This window comes from Oncorhynchus mykiss, chromosome 11 (assembly GCF_013265735.2).
Source record: "Oncorhynchus mykiss isolate Arlee chromosome 11, USDA_OmykA_1.1, whole genome shotgun sequence".
Classification (NCBI taxonomy): Eukaryota; Metazoa; Chordata; class Actinopteri; order Salmoniformes; family Salmonidae; genus Oncorhynchus; species Oncorhynchus mykiss.
The window spans coordinates 18,282,345-18,294,844 of NC_048575.1; the positions used below are offsets into that span (position 1 = coordinate 18,282,345).

The window sequence follows — 12,500 nt, forward strand, 5'->3', positions numbered from 1 at the left end:
GGAGAGGAGAAAGAGGAGGGAGGAGAGGAGAGGAGAAAGATGAGGGAGGAGAGGAGAGGAAGAGGGAGGAGAGGAGAAAGAGGAGGGAGGACAGGAGAAAGAGGAGGGAGGAGAGGAGAAAGAGGAGGGATAGTAAAAACATAAGGATGATTATGCTCAGAGTTTAGTCAAACAAATGCATAAACTGAGTCTGCATGTTTTGTTTAGCTACAATAAGGCAATAAACTATATACATATGCACACATTCATGCACAAACGCACACATACACACACACACAGCCTCAGTGTGTGTCCATTAGGGCCTTGCTTGGCCTACAGCTGCTATATGTAAATGGTTAGCAAGGCTACACTAATCTGAACAAGACTACAAACCTCCCGGAGCCTTATCACTCAGAAAACAAAACAAAAGAGACACACACATGCACACACACACTCACACACACACACACACACAGAGAGAAGCATTTAAAGTGTTGTTCAGCCCCCTGAGTCAGTGGGGTCTTTTGTTTAAAGGGGGGACTCAAACAAAGGCGGCCTTCTCCCCCCACTTTAATGTACAGGGGGGAGAGGAGAGGGGGACCTAGGAGGGATGACAGACACAGCTCAGAAATAATTACCTCCATAAGATCCCATCTCCTTTTCTGTTTCTGAGACACGGAAGATTAAAAGTGTCTGATGGATGGAGAACGGTTGTTTCTTTCTGCTTGGTCTGATGGATGGAGAACAGTTGTTTATTTCTGCTTGGTCTGATGGATGGAGAACGGTTGTTTCTTTCTGCTTGGTCTGATGGATGGAGAACGGTTGTTTCGTACTGCTTGGTCTGATGGATGGAGAACGGTTGTTTCTTTCTGCTTGGTCTGATGGCTGGAGAACGGTTGTTTCGTACTGCTTGGTCTGATGGATGCAGAACGGTTGTTTCGTACTGCTTGGTCTGATGGATGGAGAACGGTTGTTTCGTACTACTTGGTATGATGGATGGAGAACGGTTGTTTCGTACTGCTTGGTCTGATGGATGGAGAACGTTGTTTCGTACTGCTTGGTTTGATGGATGGAGAACGGTTGTTTCGTACTGCTTGGTTTGATGGATGGAGAACGGTTGTTTCGTACTGCTTGGTATGATGGATGGAGAACGTTGTTTCGTACTGCTTGGTTTGATGGATGGAGAACGGTTGTTTCGTACTGCTTGGTCTGATGGATGGAGAACGGTTGTTTCTTTCTGCTTGGTCTGATGGATGGAGAACGGTTGTTTCGTACCGCTTGGTCTGATGGATGGAGAACGGTTGTTTCGTACTGCTTGGTCTGATGGATGGAGAACGGTTGTTTCGTTCTGCTTGGTCTGATGGATGCAGAATGGTTGTTTCTTTCTGCTTGGTCTGATGGATGGAGAACAGTTGTTTGTTTCTGCTTGGGCTAGTTCATAGGGCTGGTTCATAGGGCTAGTTCATAGGGCTGGTGCATGGGACTGGTTCATAGGGCTGGTGCATAGGGCTGGTTCATAGGGCTGGTTCATAGGGCTGGTTCATAGGGCTAGTTCATAGGGCTGGTCCATAGGGCTGGTTCATAGGGCTAGTTCATAGGGCTGGTGCATGGGACTGGTTCATAGGGCTGGTGCATAGGGCTGGTTCATAGGGCTGGTCCATAGGGCTGGTCCATAGGGCTAGTTCATAGGGCTGGTCCATAGGGCTGGTTCATAGGGCTGGTCCATAGGGCTGGTTCATAGGGCTGGTTCATAGGGCTGGTCCATAGGGCTGGTCCATAGGGCTGGTTCATAGGGCTGGTCCATAGGGCTGGTTCATAGGGCTGGTTCATAGGGCTAGTTCATAGGGCTGGTTCATAGGGCTGGTCCATAGGGCTGGTCCATAGGGCTGGTCCATAGGGCGGGTCCATAGGGCTGGTTCATAGGGCTGGTTCATAGGGCTGGTCCATAGGGCTGGTCCATAGGGCTGGTTCATAGGGCTGGTCCATAGGGCTGGTTCATAGGGCTGGTTCATAGGGCTAGTTCATAGGGCTGGTTCATAGGGCTGGTCCATAGGGCTGGTCCATAGGGCTGGTCCATAGGGCGGGTCCATAGGGCTGGTTCATAGGGCTGGTTCATAGGGCTGGTCCATAGGGCTGGTCCATAGGGCTGGTCCATAATCAATCCTTTTCGCTTCAGATTCTTCGTCTCTTATCGTTTAACACTACATTTCATGTTTTTTTTCATGTTTTTTTCCTTCAATAACATAACAGTGTGTCTGTCACTGTTTCAAACATTATCTATCAGCCATTAGTTTCATCTTAAAACTGAGGATGGAAAAACGTGACTGAGAACCAGTCCATTTGTCCTGCATGTACATCTATGTTAATGTTCTCATAGCAGCTCTATTCACCATCTAACTCTGTTATACAAACACGGGGGGGAAAACAATCATCTCATTTGGACTAACAACTTTTGGCCGCTGTTCAAAGCCAGACAACAAAATGGCTGAACTCTCTGTGTCATGTTGTGGAGGAATTCATTCTCCCTGTCTGGGATCTAAACTGGCATTCTCTATCAAGTAAATTTCCTTTAACTCTGCTGATTCTCCATAGGGTAGGAGGATTCATAAACACATACACACACATGAAGGACGTGCACACACACACATGAAGGACGTACACACACACACATGGGTACAGAACATGGGCGGTGAGTGTTTTTGTTTCACGTTTTTATGGGGAAACCATTTTAACAAGCTCAAGTGTGTGTAAAAAGCTGCGTTGGCCAGCTCTTAGATTACATTGATTTACAAATGGGGGAACTTTACTTAAAACTCATGTTTAACCACATCACACTCACATGCTCACTCACACGCTCACAAACACACATACACACTTAGCTCTATGGTGTTTACCTAGAGTAAATGAGGAGACAACTGGGGAATGACATGGGGAGTTACCGTCACCTAGGGACAACGGGCAGTGAGAGATTCTCAGACACACCCACACGAAGCGAGACATGTTGATTACTACACTGCCAACTTACTGAGAAGTCACACGGAAAGGGGTGGGAGAGAGAGTGAGATAAATACAATTTTCTCGACTACAGAGACTCTCGTCCACCTTCCCTAGCCCCACATACAGACAGAACAAGTCCCATTAATTAGACAATAAAACCAGCATCAAACCTATTTCATGAAATCCACTCACAGGTATAGTCCTGAGCAATAGCAAGCTGTTATTCCCAGTGTGCCAGAGTTCTGCTTTAACAGAAAGACACCTCTCAGCACTTCAATAAATATGGTTCATACCAACCAGTAACTAACCAATAGAAACTGTACAGGACAGGAGTTATGCAGCAGCAGAAACAAATGCTAAACTCACATGTACATAATCATCCACATGTACATAATCATCCACATGTACATAATCATCCACATGTACATCATCATCCACATGTACATAATCATCCACATGTACATCATCATCCACATGTACATAATCATCCACATGTACATCATCATCCACATGTACATCATCATCCACATGTACATAATCATCCACATGTACATAATCATCCACATGTACATAATCATCCACATGTACTCAGTCTGTTCCCTATATGCAATTATACAATCACATCTGCTCCATTGCAAAGAAAGTTCAGGTATTCTGAAAGGCCTGAAAAGAATATCCACACTTCTCTCCAACTGTCTCCTTTATAGTGTAAAAGGAAACAGGTAAATCAGTTTTACTAGGTACTTGGTGAAATAATACCGCGGTTCCCAAAAAATGATGCAGTATGGGTAAAAGCAGGGCGTCCAAGAACGTGCCCGGCAGCTCAACTCAAACCCTACACATCCTCCTTAGTGGAAATGCACTATGTGGCATACAACTGGGGGTAAAAAAAACAATTTGTTTAACAGTGGAACATTTGAAAAAAAGATTTGCATAGTAAGTTGTGGAGGAGACCGAAATGGACAGGAGCAGAGATTGAATGGAGAAAAAAAGTGAGTGTGTGTGAGTGTGAGTGTGTATGAGTGAGTGTAAGTGAATGTGTGTGTGTGTGTGTGTGAGTGTGTGTGTGTGAGTGTGAGTGAGTGTGAGTGTGTGTGTGTGAGTGTGTATGAGTGAGTGTATGTGAATGTGTGTGTGTGAGTGTGTGTGAGTGTATGTGTGTGAGACAGAATCAACTTTTAGGGAGAATAGGGGTGTGTGTGTGTTAAAAGGCACAGTAATGATTTATCTATCCTGGCTTGTCTTGTGGACCCAACTCCCTTGTGGACCCAACCCAAATCTGAATCACCTGTGATCCACTTCTAATTAAAACCAAACGTATAAACGGCCTACTTCTCTCTCAATATGGCAGCTCTCTCTTCTTTTCTCCATACGGTCAAGGCTGTGTGTGTGTGTGTGTGTGTGTGTGTGTGTGTGTGTGTGTGTGTGTGTGTGTGTGTGTGTGTGTGTGTGTGTGTGTGTGTGTGTGTGTGTGTGTGTGTGTGTGTGTGTGTGTGTGTAGAGAGGGCTGCTATCACATGTGGTTCTCAGTACTGGACACATCTGGTTTGCGGGTCCATATATAAACAGGACACTTTGGGGAGCACAGATTAATGTCTAACACACACACACACACACACACTAAAAGTGCACTGGAATGCCATTCAAAACGTGTTAGCCGTCCCTCCCGACAGGTCAAGCAAAGCAAAAACAAGTTAAGCACTCATTTCATTGTGCCGGATTAGCATAGGAATGATTATATAATAGACTATGACTGTGTCTTCTGGTTTAAATTACAGCCCCCCCCCCCCTCTACACCGTAACCCCCCGACTCAAAGAAAACCATTCATCTTTTTTTTGTCTCTCAGAATGTTTTACAGTTCTGCTACACTTATTAGTGGCTGGCAGACCCTGGGCTTTTAAATGAAAGCCAAATTGCTTTGGTCATGAGAAAGGAAATGAAGGCTCACTCCAGGGAAAGACGTGTATGTGTGTGTGTGTGTGTGTGTGTGTGTGTGTGTGTGTGTGTGTGTGTGTGTGTGTGTGTGTGTGTGTGTGTGTGTGTGTGTGTGTGTGATCCTCCCAAAGGCAGAGTTTCATAAGTCTGGGATGCCTGGGATGTCCCCGCACAGGGGACGGCAGAGTGTGTGTGTGTGTTGGTGATATAAGCGTAGCACCATAATGGGAACAGCGTGCTCATTTTGGGGAGATTAGGTGGACTGCACTGCCTGACTCAAAAGACGTGATCTGAGTATGGCGGGTGAGAGGGATGGAGAGAGGGAGCGAGGGTTGGAGAGAGGGAGGGAAGGATGGAGAGAAGAAAGGAGGGAGGGATGGAGGGAGAGAAGAAGGGAGGGAGGGAGGAATGGAGGGAAGGAGGGAGGGACGGAGGGAGGGGTAGATGAATGTGGTGGTAAATTGTTTTGGGAGAGATGGAGGAAGAGATGGTTTGGTTGTGGTAGCAGGAAGGATCGGGCGTGGGTAAAGAATGGGGGAAACAAGGACTTGCTGTGGGTCCAAGTCCCATGTTTCAAATCAAATCCAAGAAAACCCATATAAAAATGACTAAACCATTACCTTGTTGTTGAGGGCAATCTTTGACGTGGTAGAGTTGGTGTAGATTCAGGCCATCTTCCTCTCCTCCCAGTCCCTGCTGGTGGAGCTGTAGCTTCCTCAGACCCTCGTTCTGCTGGTGGCGGGGGGAGCGAGCGTGCTGCACCAGGTTCAGACAGGCCTTGGTGGAGTAGTCACACAGGGCACAGTAGTACACACACTGTTCACCGCTGCACGCACTCTCCTGCTTCTGCAAGTGCTGTAGGAGAGAGGAGGAGAGAGTAGAGAGATTGTTAACATTTGTATGAGAAATAGCTTTTTGATTGATGGTCAAGGACAAAGGTGCAGACAGCAAACTTGCCTATACCTGAAGCACAGTATTCTGGGACTCACTATTATCTAGTAGGACAAAAACAGTAGAGCTAATGTTTAAAATGTAGGAAAGAGAAATCAACAAAGGATATTTCTGAGCGGACAGGAAAACAAATCCAGTGTGCTTAGAAGAATGAAAGGATGGTAATAAACTGATGGAAGAAAAGCCTGATGGTACTGACAAGAAGGAGAGGAGGAACAAAATGAGGAGAGGAGAGACTCAAGTCAGGAGAGGAGAGACTCAAGTGAGGAGAGGAGAGACTCAAGTGAGGAGAGGAGAGACAAAGTGAGGAGACGAGAGACAAAGTGAGGAGACGAGAGACAAAGTGAGGAGAGGAGAACAAAGTGTGGAGAGGAGAGACAAAGTGAGGAGAGACAAAGTGAGGAGAGGAGAGACAAAGTGAGGAGAGGAGAGATCATGTGAGGAGAGGAGAGACAAAGTGAGGAGAGGAGAGACAAAGTGAGGAGAGGAGAGACAAAGTGAGGAGAGGAGAACAAAGTGTGGAGAGGAGAGACAAAGTGAGGAGAGGAGAGATAAAGTGTGGAGAGGAGAGACAAAGTGAGGAGAGGAGAGACAAAGTGAGGAGAGGAGAGATAATGTGAGGAGAGGAGAGATCATGTGAGGAGAGGAGAGACAAAGTGTGGAGAGGAGAGACAAAGTGAGGAGAGGAGAGACAAAGTGAGGAGACGAGAGACAAAGTGAGGAGACGAGAGACAAAGTGAGGAGAGGAGAACAAAGTGTGGAGAGGAGAGACAAAGTGAGGAGAGACAAAGTGAGGAGAGGAGAGACAAAGTGAGCAGAGGAGAGATCATGTGAGGAGAGGAGAGACAAAGTGAGGAGAGGAGAGACAAAGTGAGGAGAGGAGAGACAAAGTGAGGAGAGGAGAACAAAGTGTGGAGAGGAGAGACAAAGTGAGGAGAGGAGAGATAAAGTGTGGAGAGGAGAGACAAAGTGAGGAGAGGAGAGACAAAGTGAGGAGAGGAGAGATAATGTGAGGAGAGGAGAGATCATGTGAGGAGAGGAGAGACAAAGTGTGGAGAGGAGAGACAAAGTGAGGAGAGGAGAGACAAAGTGAGGAGAGGAGAGACAAAGTGAGGAGAGGAGAAATAATGTGAGGAGAGGAGAACAAAGTGTGGAGGGGAGAGACAAAGTGAGGAGAGCAGAGACAAAGTGAGGAGAGGAGAGATAATGTGAGGAGAGGAGATATAATGTGAGGAGAGGAGAACAAAGTGTAAAGAGGAGAGAAAGTGTGGAGAGGAGAGACAAAGTGAGGAGAGGGGAGACAAAGTGAGGAGAGGAGAGATAATGTGAGGAGAGGAGAACAAAGTGTGGAGAGGAGAGACAAAGTGAGGAGAGGAGAGATAAAGTGAGGAGAGGAGAGATAATGTGAGGAGAGGAGAGACAAAGTGAGGAGAGGAGAGACAAAGTGTGGAGAGGAGAGACAAAGTGAGGAGAGGAGAGACAAAGTGAGGAGAGGAGAGACAAAGTGAGGAGAGGAGAGACAAAGTTAGGAGAGGAGAACAAAGTGTGGAGAGGAGAGACAAAGTGAGGAGAGGAGAGAAAGTGAGGAGAGGAGAGACAAAGTGAGGAGAGGAGAGACAAAGTGAGGAGAGGAGAGACAATGTGAGGAGAGGAGAGACAAAGTGAGGAGAGGAGAGACAAAGTGAGGAGAGGAGAGATAAAGTGAGGAGAGGAGAGACAAAGTGAGGAGAGGAGAACAAAGTGTGGAGAGGAGAGACAAAGTGAGGAGAGGAGAGACAAAGTGATGAGAGGAGAGACAAAGTGTGGAGAGGAGAGACAAAGTGAGGAGAGGAGAGATAATGTGAGGAGAGGAGAGACAAAGTGAGGAGAGGAGAGACAAAGTGAGGAGAGGAGAACAAAGTGTGGAGAGGAGAGACAAAGTGAGGAGAGGAGAGACAATGTGAGGAGAGGAGAGACAAAGTGAGGAGAGGAGAGACAAAGTGAGGAGAGGAGAGATAAAGTGAGGAGAGGAGAGACAAAGTGAGGAGAGGAGAGACAAAGTGAGGAGAGGAGAGACAAAGTGAAGAGAGGAGAGACAAAGTGAGGAGAGGAGAAATAATGAGGAGAGGAGAACAAAGTGTGGAGAGGAGAGGAGAACAAAGTGAGGAGAGGAGAGATCATGTGAGGAGAGGAGAGACAAAGTGAGGAGAGAAGAGACAAAGTGAGGAGAGGAGAGATAATGTGAGGAGAGGAGATATAATGTGAGGAGAGGAGAGACAATGTGATGAGAGGAGAGACAAAGTGTGGAGAGGAGAGACAAAGTGAGGAGAGGAGAGATAATGTGAGGAGAGGAGAGACAAAGTGTGGAGAGGAGAGACAAAGTGAGGAGAGGAGAGACAAAGTGAGGAGAGGAGAGACAAAGTGAAGAGAGGAGAGACAAAGTGAGGAGAGGAGAAATAATGAGGAGAGGAGAACAAAGTGTGGAGAGGAGAGGAGAACAAAGTGAGGAGAGGAGAGATCATGTGAGGAGAGGAGAGACAAAGTGAGGAGAGAAGAGACAAAGTGAGGAGAGGAGAGATAATGTGAGGAGAGGAGATATAATGTGAGGAGAGGAGAGACAATGTGATGAGAGGAGAGACAAAGTGTGGAGAGGAGAGACAAAGTGAGGAGAGGAGAGATAATGTGAGGAGAGGAGAGACAAAGTGTGGAGAGGAGAGACAAAGTGAGGAGAGGAGAGACAAAGTGTGGAGAGGAGAGACAAAGTGAGGAGAGGAGAGACAAAGTGAGGAGAGGAGAGATAATGTGAGGAGAGGAGAGACAATGTGAGGAGAGGAGAGACAAAGGGTGGAGAGGAGAGACAAAGTGAGGAGAGGAGAGACAAAGTGAAGAGAGGAGAGACAAAGTGAGGAGAGGAGAAATAATGAGGAGAGGAGAACAAAGTGTGGAGGGGAGAGACAAAGTGAGGAGAGGAGAGATCATGTGAGGAGAGGAGAGACAAAGTGAGGAGAGGAGAGACAAAGTGAGGAGAGGAGAGATAATGTGAGGAGAGGAGATATAATGTGAGGAGAGGAGAACAAAGTGTGAAGAGGAGAGAAAGTGTGGAGAGGAGAGACAAAGTGAGGAGAGTAGAGACAAAGTGAGGAGAGGAGAGATAATGTGAGGAGAGGAGAACAAAGTGTGGAGAGGAGAGACAAAGTGAGGAGAGGAGAGATAAAGTGAGGAGAGGAGAGATAATGTGAGGAGAGGAGAGACAAAGTGAGGAGAGGAGAGACAAAGTGTGGAGAGGAGAGACAAAGTGAGGAGAGGAGAGACAAAGTGAGGAGAGGAGAGACAAAGTGAGGAGAGGAGAGACAAAGTGAGGAGAGGAGAGACAAAGTTAGGAGAGGAGAGACAAAGTTAGGAGAGGAGAGACAAAGTGAGGTTAGGAGAGGAGAGACAAAGTGTGGAGAGGAGAGACAAAGTGAGAAGAGGAGAGACAATGTGAGGAGAGGAGAGACAATGTGAGGAGAGGAGAGACAAAGTGAGGTTAGGAGAGGAGAGACAAAATGTGGAGAGGAGAGACAAAGTGAGGAGAGGAGAGACAAAGTGAGGTTAGGAGAGGAGAGACAAAGTGTGGAGAAGAGAGACAAAGTGAGGAGAGGAGAGACAAAGTGTGGAGAGGAGAGACAAAGTGAGGAGAGGAGAGACAATGTGAGGAGAGGAGAGACAAAGTGAGGACAGGAGAGACAGTGTGAGGAGAGGAGAGACAAAGTGAGGAGAGGAGAGACAAAGTGAGGAGAGGAGAGACAAAGTGTGTTAGGATTCACAGTGTGTGTGAGAGGTTTTGTGTGAGTGTGTGTATGTACCTAGCTGAGCTTCCTAAATCTACTCTTCAAACAAAGTACTAAAACTAAGAACACAAAAGTCATAAGACTAAGAGTGTGTAGAGGCAGAGCTGTTTTGTGTGTGAGAAGCATGTTCTCCAGCTCTATTTGTTATTATGAACAGCAGGGAAGGTGGTAAAGGCAGAGCTGTTTTGTGTGTGAGAAGCATGTTCTCCAGCTCTAGTTGTTATTATGAACAGCAGGGAAGGTGGAAGAGGCAGAGCTGTTTTGTGTGTGAGAAGCATGTTCTCCAGCTCTAGTTGTTATTATGAACAGCAGGGAAGGTGTTGTCAGTTGCAAGCTTGAATTTTGACCAACTCTCCTACCCCCTACCCCCACGCTTGCCCTCCACTAACACCCCCCCCCTCCCCCCCCAATACCACCCCTTCCCCCAGCCTCATACATCCGGGGAAGCCAAGCATATCAAGTGTGTCTCCATAGCTGGCGACCTAATGAACAATGGGCAGAAACAAAAGGCCAGGCTAGAAGCTTGATTAACTGATCCTCTGATAGAATAGAGAGGGAAACATGCCGTCAAGCTGCAGGTGTGTGTTAGAGAGAGAGAGAGAGAGAGAGGGAGCGAGAAACCTGACTACTAAGGATTAGCCACATATCTAACGCACATCACCCCCCCCCCCTTCTCTCTTTCTCGTGGTCTTTGTTTTTTCAGAAAAAGAAACGTACAAGGTTTTTCTCACGAGGCAGTGGGATGTCCGTGGCAGTCAGGGGCCCTTTCAGGGGTCTTAAGTTTTAATTAAGTCGGAGTTGTCAGAAGAAAGCCGCATGCACGCACACAGAGTGCTGGCCAGCGCTCACGGTCATTAATTACAGCTATCTTTGTTTCTCTGTGAAAGAGAGGCCTCCTTTTCTGCCTGTGTAGACAGACACGCTCAGAGAGCACAGCTAACACTCTGCAAGGCCACACCGAGACACTAACCTCTTTCTTTCTGTCTCTTTTTGTCCCTCTTTATGTCCCTCTGCAACCAAACTCCATACATAAGAAATACTAATTCTTCCCCTGCTTTTCAGAGAGTACAGAGGGAGACACACAAAGAAAGAACCCAGCAGACGGCCATCTTGTTGTGAGCCATGATGAAGACAACAACATGTTCATGTGTTCTGCAGGGTTGGGGTCAATTACAATTTCATTATTGAATTCACTCATGAAGTGAAAACTGTACGTCGAATTCAATTCGAATTTCAAACATTTTCACGTTATTGAAATTGAATTGAATTTGAATTGTAAAAACATTGAATGTTTTGGAATGTCAGTGGAATGTCATATTTGTACATTTCCCAGATAATGGAATTACTGGACTTAGTATGAAACATTAACTGCAGAATGAGTTTTGTATTTGTATTTATTATGGATCCCCATTAGCTGTTGCCAAGGCAGCAGCTACTCTTCCTGGGGTCCAATCACAATTACATACAATAAAACAATACATCACCCAACACATTATTACACACTACTCTACCATAACATCTCTACAGTAAAGAATAAATAATACAGCAAAATAAGAATATTCAAATGTATTTGTGTGTAGCAGTGGACCTGCTGAGGGGAGGACGGCTCATAACAATGTCTGGAATGGAGTCAATGGACTGGTATCAACCACATGGAAACCACGTCTTTGATGTGTTTGATACTGTTCCATTCACTCCATTCCAGCCATTGTTATGAGCCGTCCTCCCCTCAGCAGCCTCCACTGGGGTGTAGAGTGCATGTGTTAGCATGTGTTTGCAAATGCTGTATGAAATATGAATCATTTCAGCTTGTATTTCTATATTTTCAGATAGCTAGGTTGTCTGAACCGTGATTAGCCTGAAAGCCTGAGGGAATTTGAATTGAGATTTGTGGAATTGTTGGGGATCATATTGAATTGTTGGAATTGACCTAACTTTGGAATTGACAAGAATTGAACTATCTCTCAACGTAAAGACAGAGCTGGAATTTGAATTGAATTAAATGGAATTTACAGGAAGATGTCATTGAAATAGAATTGAATTAGTGGAATTAACCCCAACCTGGTGTCCTGTGGTACATGACGACCCCAGACAATACTATTTATAATAACTAGGCCAGATGAACAAACTCTGCTGCTTTAGAGTGACACTTTCATCAGAGCCACTCATATTGTTCTCACTTAATTCAAACTATTTCTGACTACCGTTATCGTGTGTGTGTCAGTGTGTGTGTCAGTGTGTGTGTCAGTGTGTGTGTGCTTGAGGAGTACATGCAGAAATATGCAGGAAAGTATAAATCTCATTCTCAGAGTTCTCCGAGACGGTAGATAAATTGAGTTCCCTTTTGAGCCAAGACTTTCAGTTTAACGCTAGACATAATAATATACCTTTATGCTTCGCCCGGCTTGGATAGTAATCATAACAACACATCCATTCTCTTCTCTTCTCCTAAAAGGACTCAACAGTCTTGAGTAGTTAGTAGGTTTCTACATTGAAAAGAGACAAATCTGAATCCGCTTTATCCTTTTAGAAATATTAATTTAAACCTCCATCAGCAAATTCCTGTGCATTTATTTAAGACCAGAAGTTAAATAGTGTAGTTTTCTCTTTTCCATTTAATGGTTGTCTCTGGCAGAGACAGTCAGGCAGGCGGTGGGGAGAGAGAGAGAGAGAGACAGAGAGAGAGACACAGAGAGAAACAGACAGCGAGACAAGAGAGAGAGAGAGAGAGACAGAGATAGATAGACAGAGAGAGAGAGACAGAGAGAGAAACAGACAGGGAGACAAGAGAGAGACAGAGAGAGAGAGACAGAGAGAGAAACAGACAG

The 12,500-nt window shown here is 45.8% G+C and overlaps 1 protein-coding gene across 2 annotated transcripts in view; it reads right to left on the reverse strand.

The window, feature by feature from the left end:
• The window catches only part of zfhx4 (zinc finger homeobox 4), a 130,123-nt gene that overhangs the window by 47,453 nt on the left and 70,170 nt on the right, over nt 1-12,500 (reverse strand). For both annotated transcript variants that reach the window (XM_036935113.1, XM_036935111.1), the window contains exon 6: nt 5,533-5,767. In XM_036935113.1, coding sequence (XP_036791008.1) covers nt 5,533-5,767 — 235 coding nt within the window. The remainder of the gene's footprint in view (nt 1-5,532; nt 5,768-12,500) is intronic.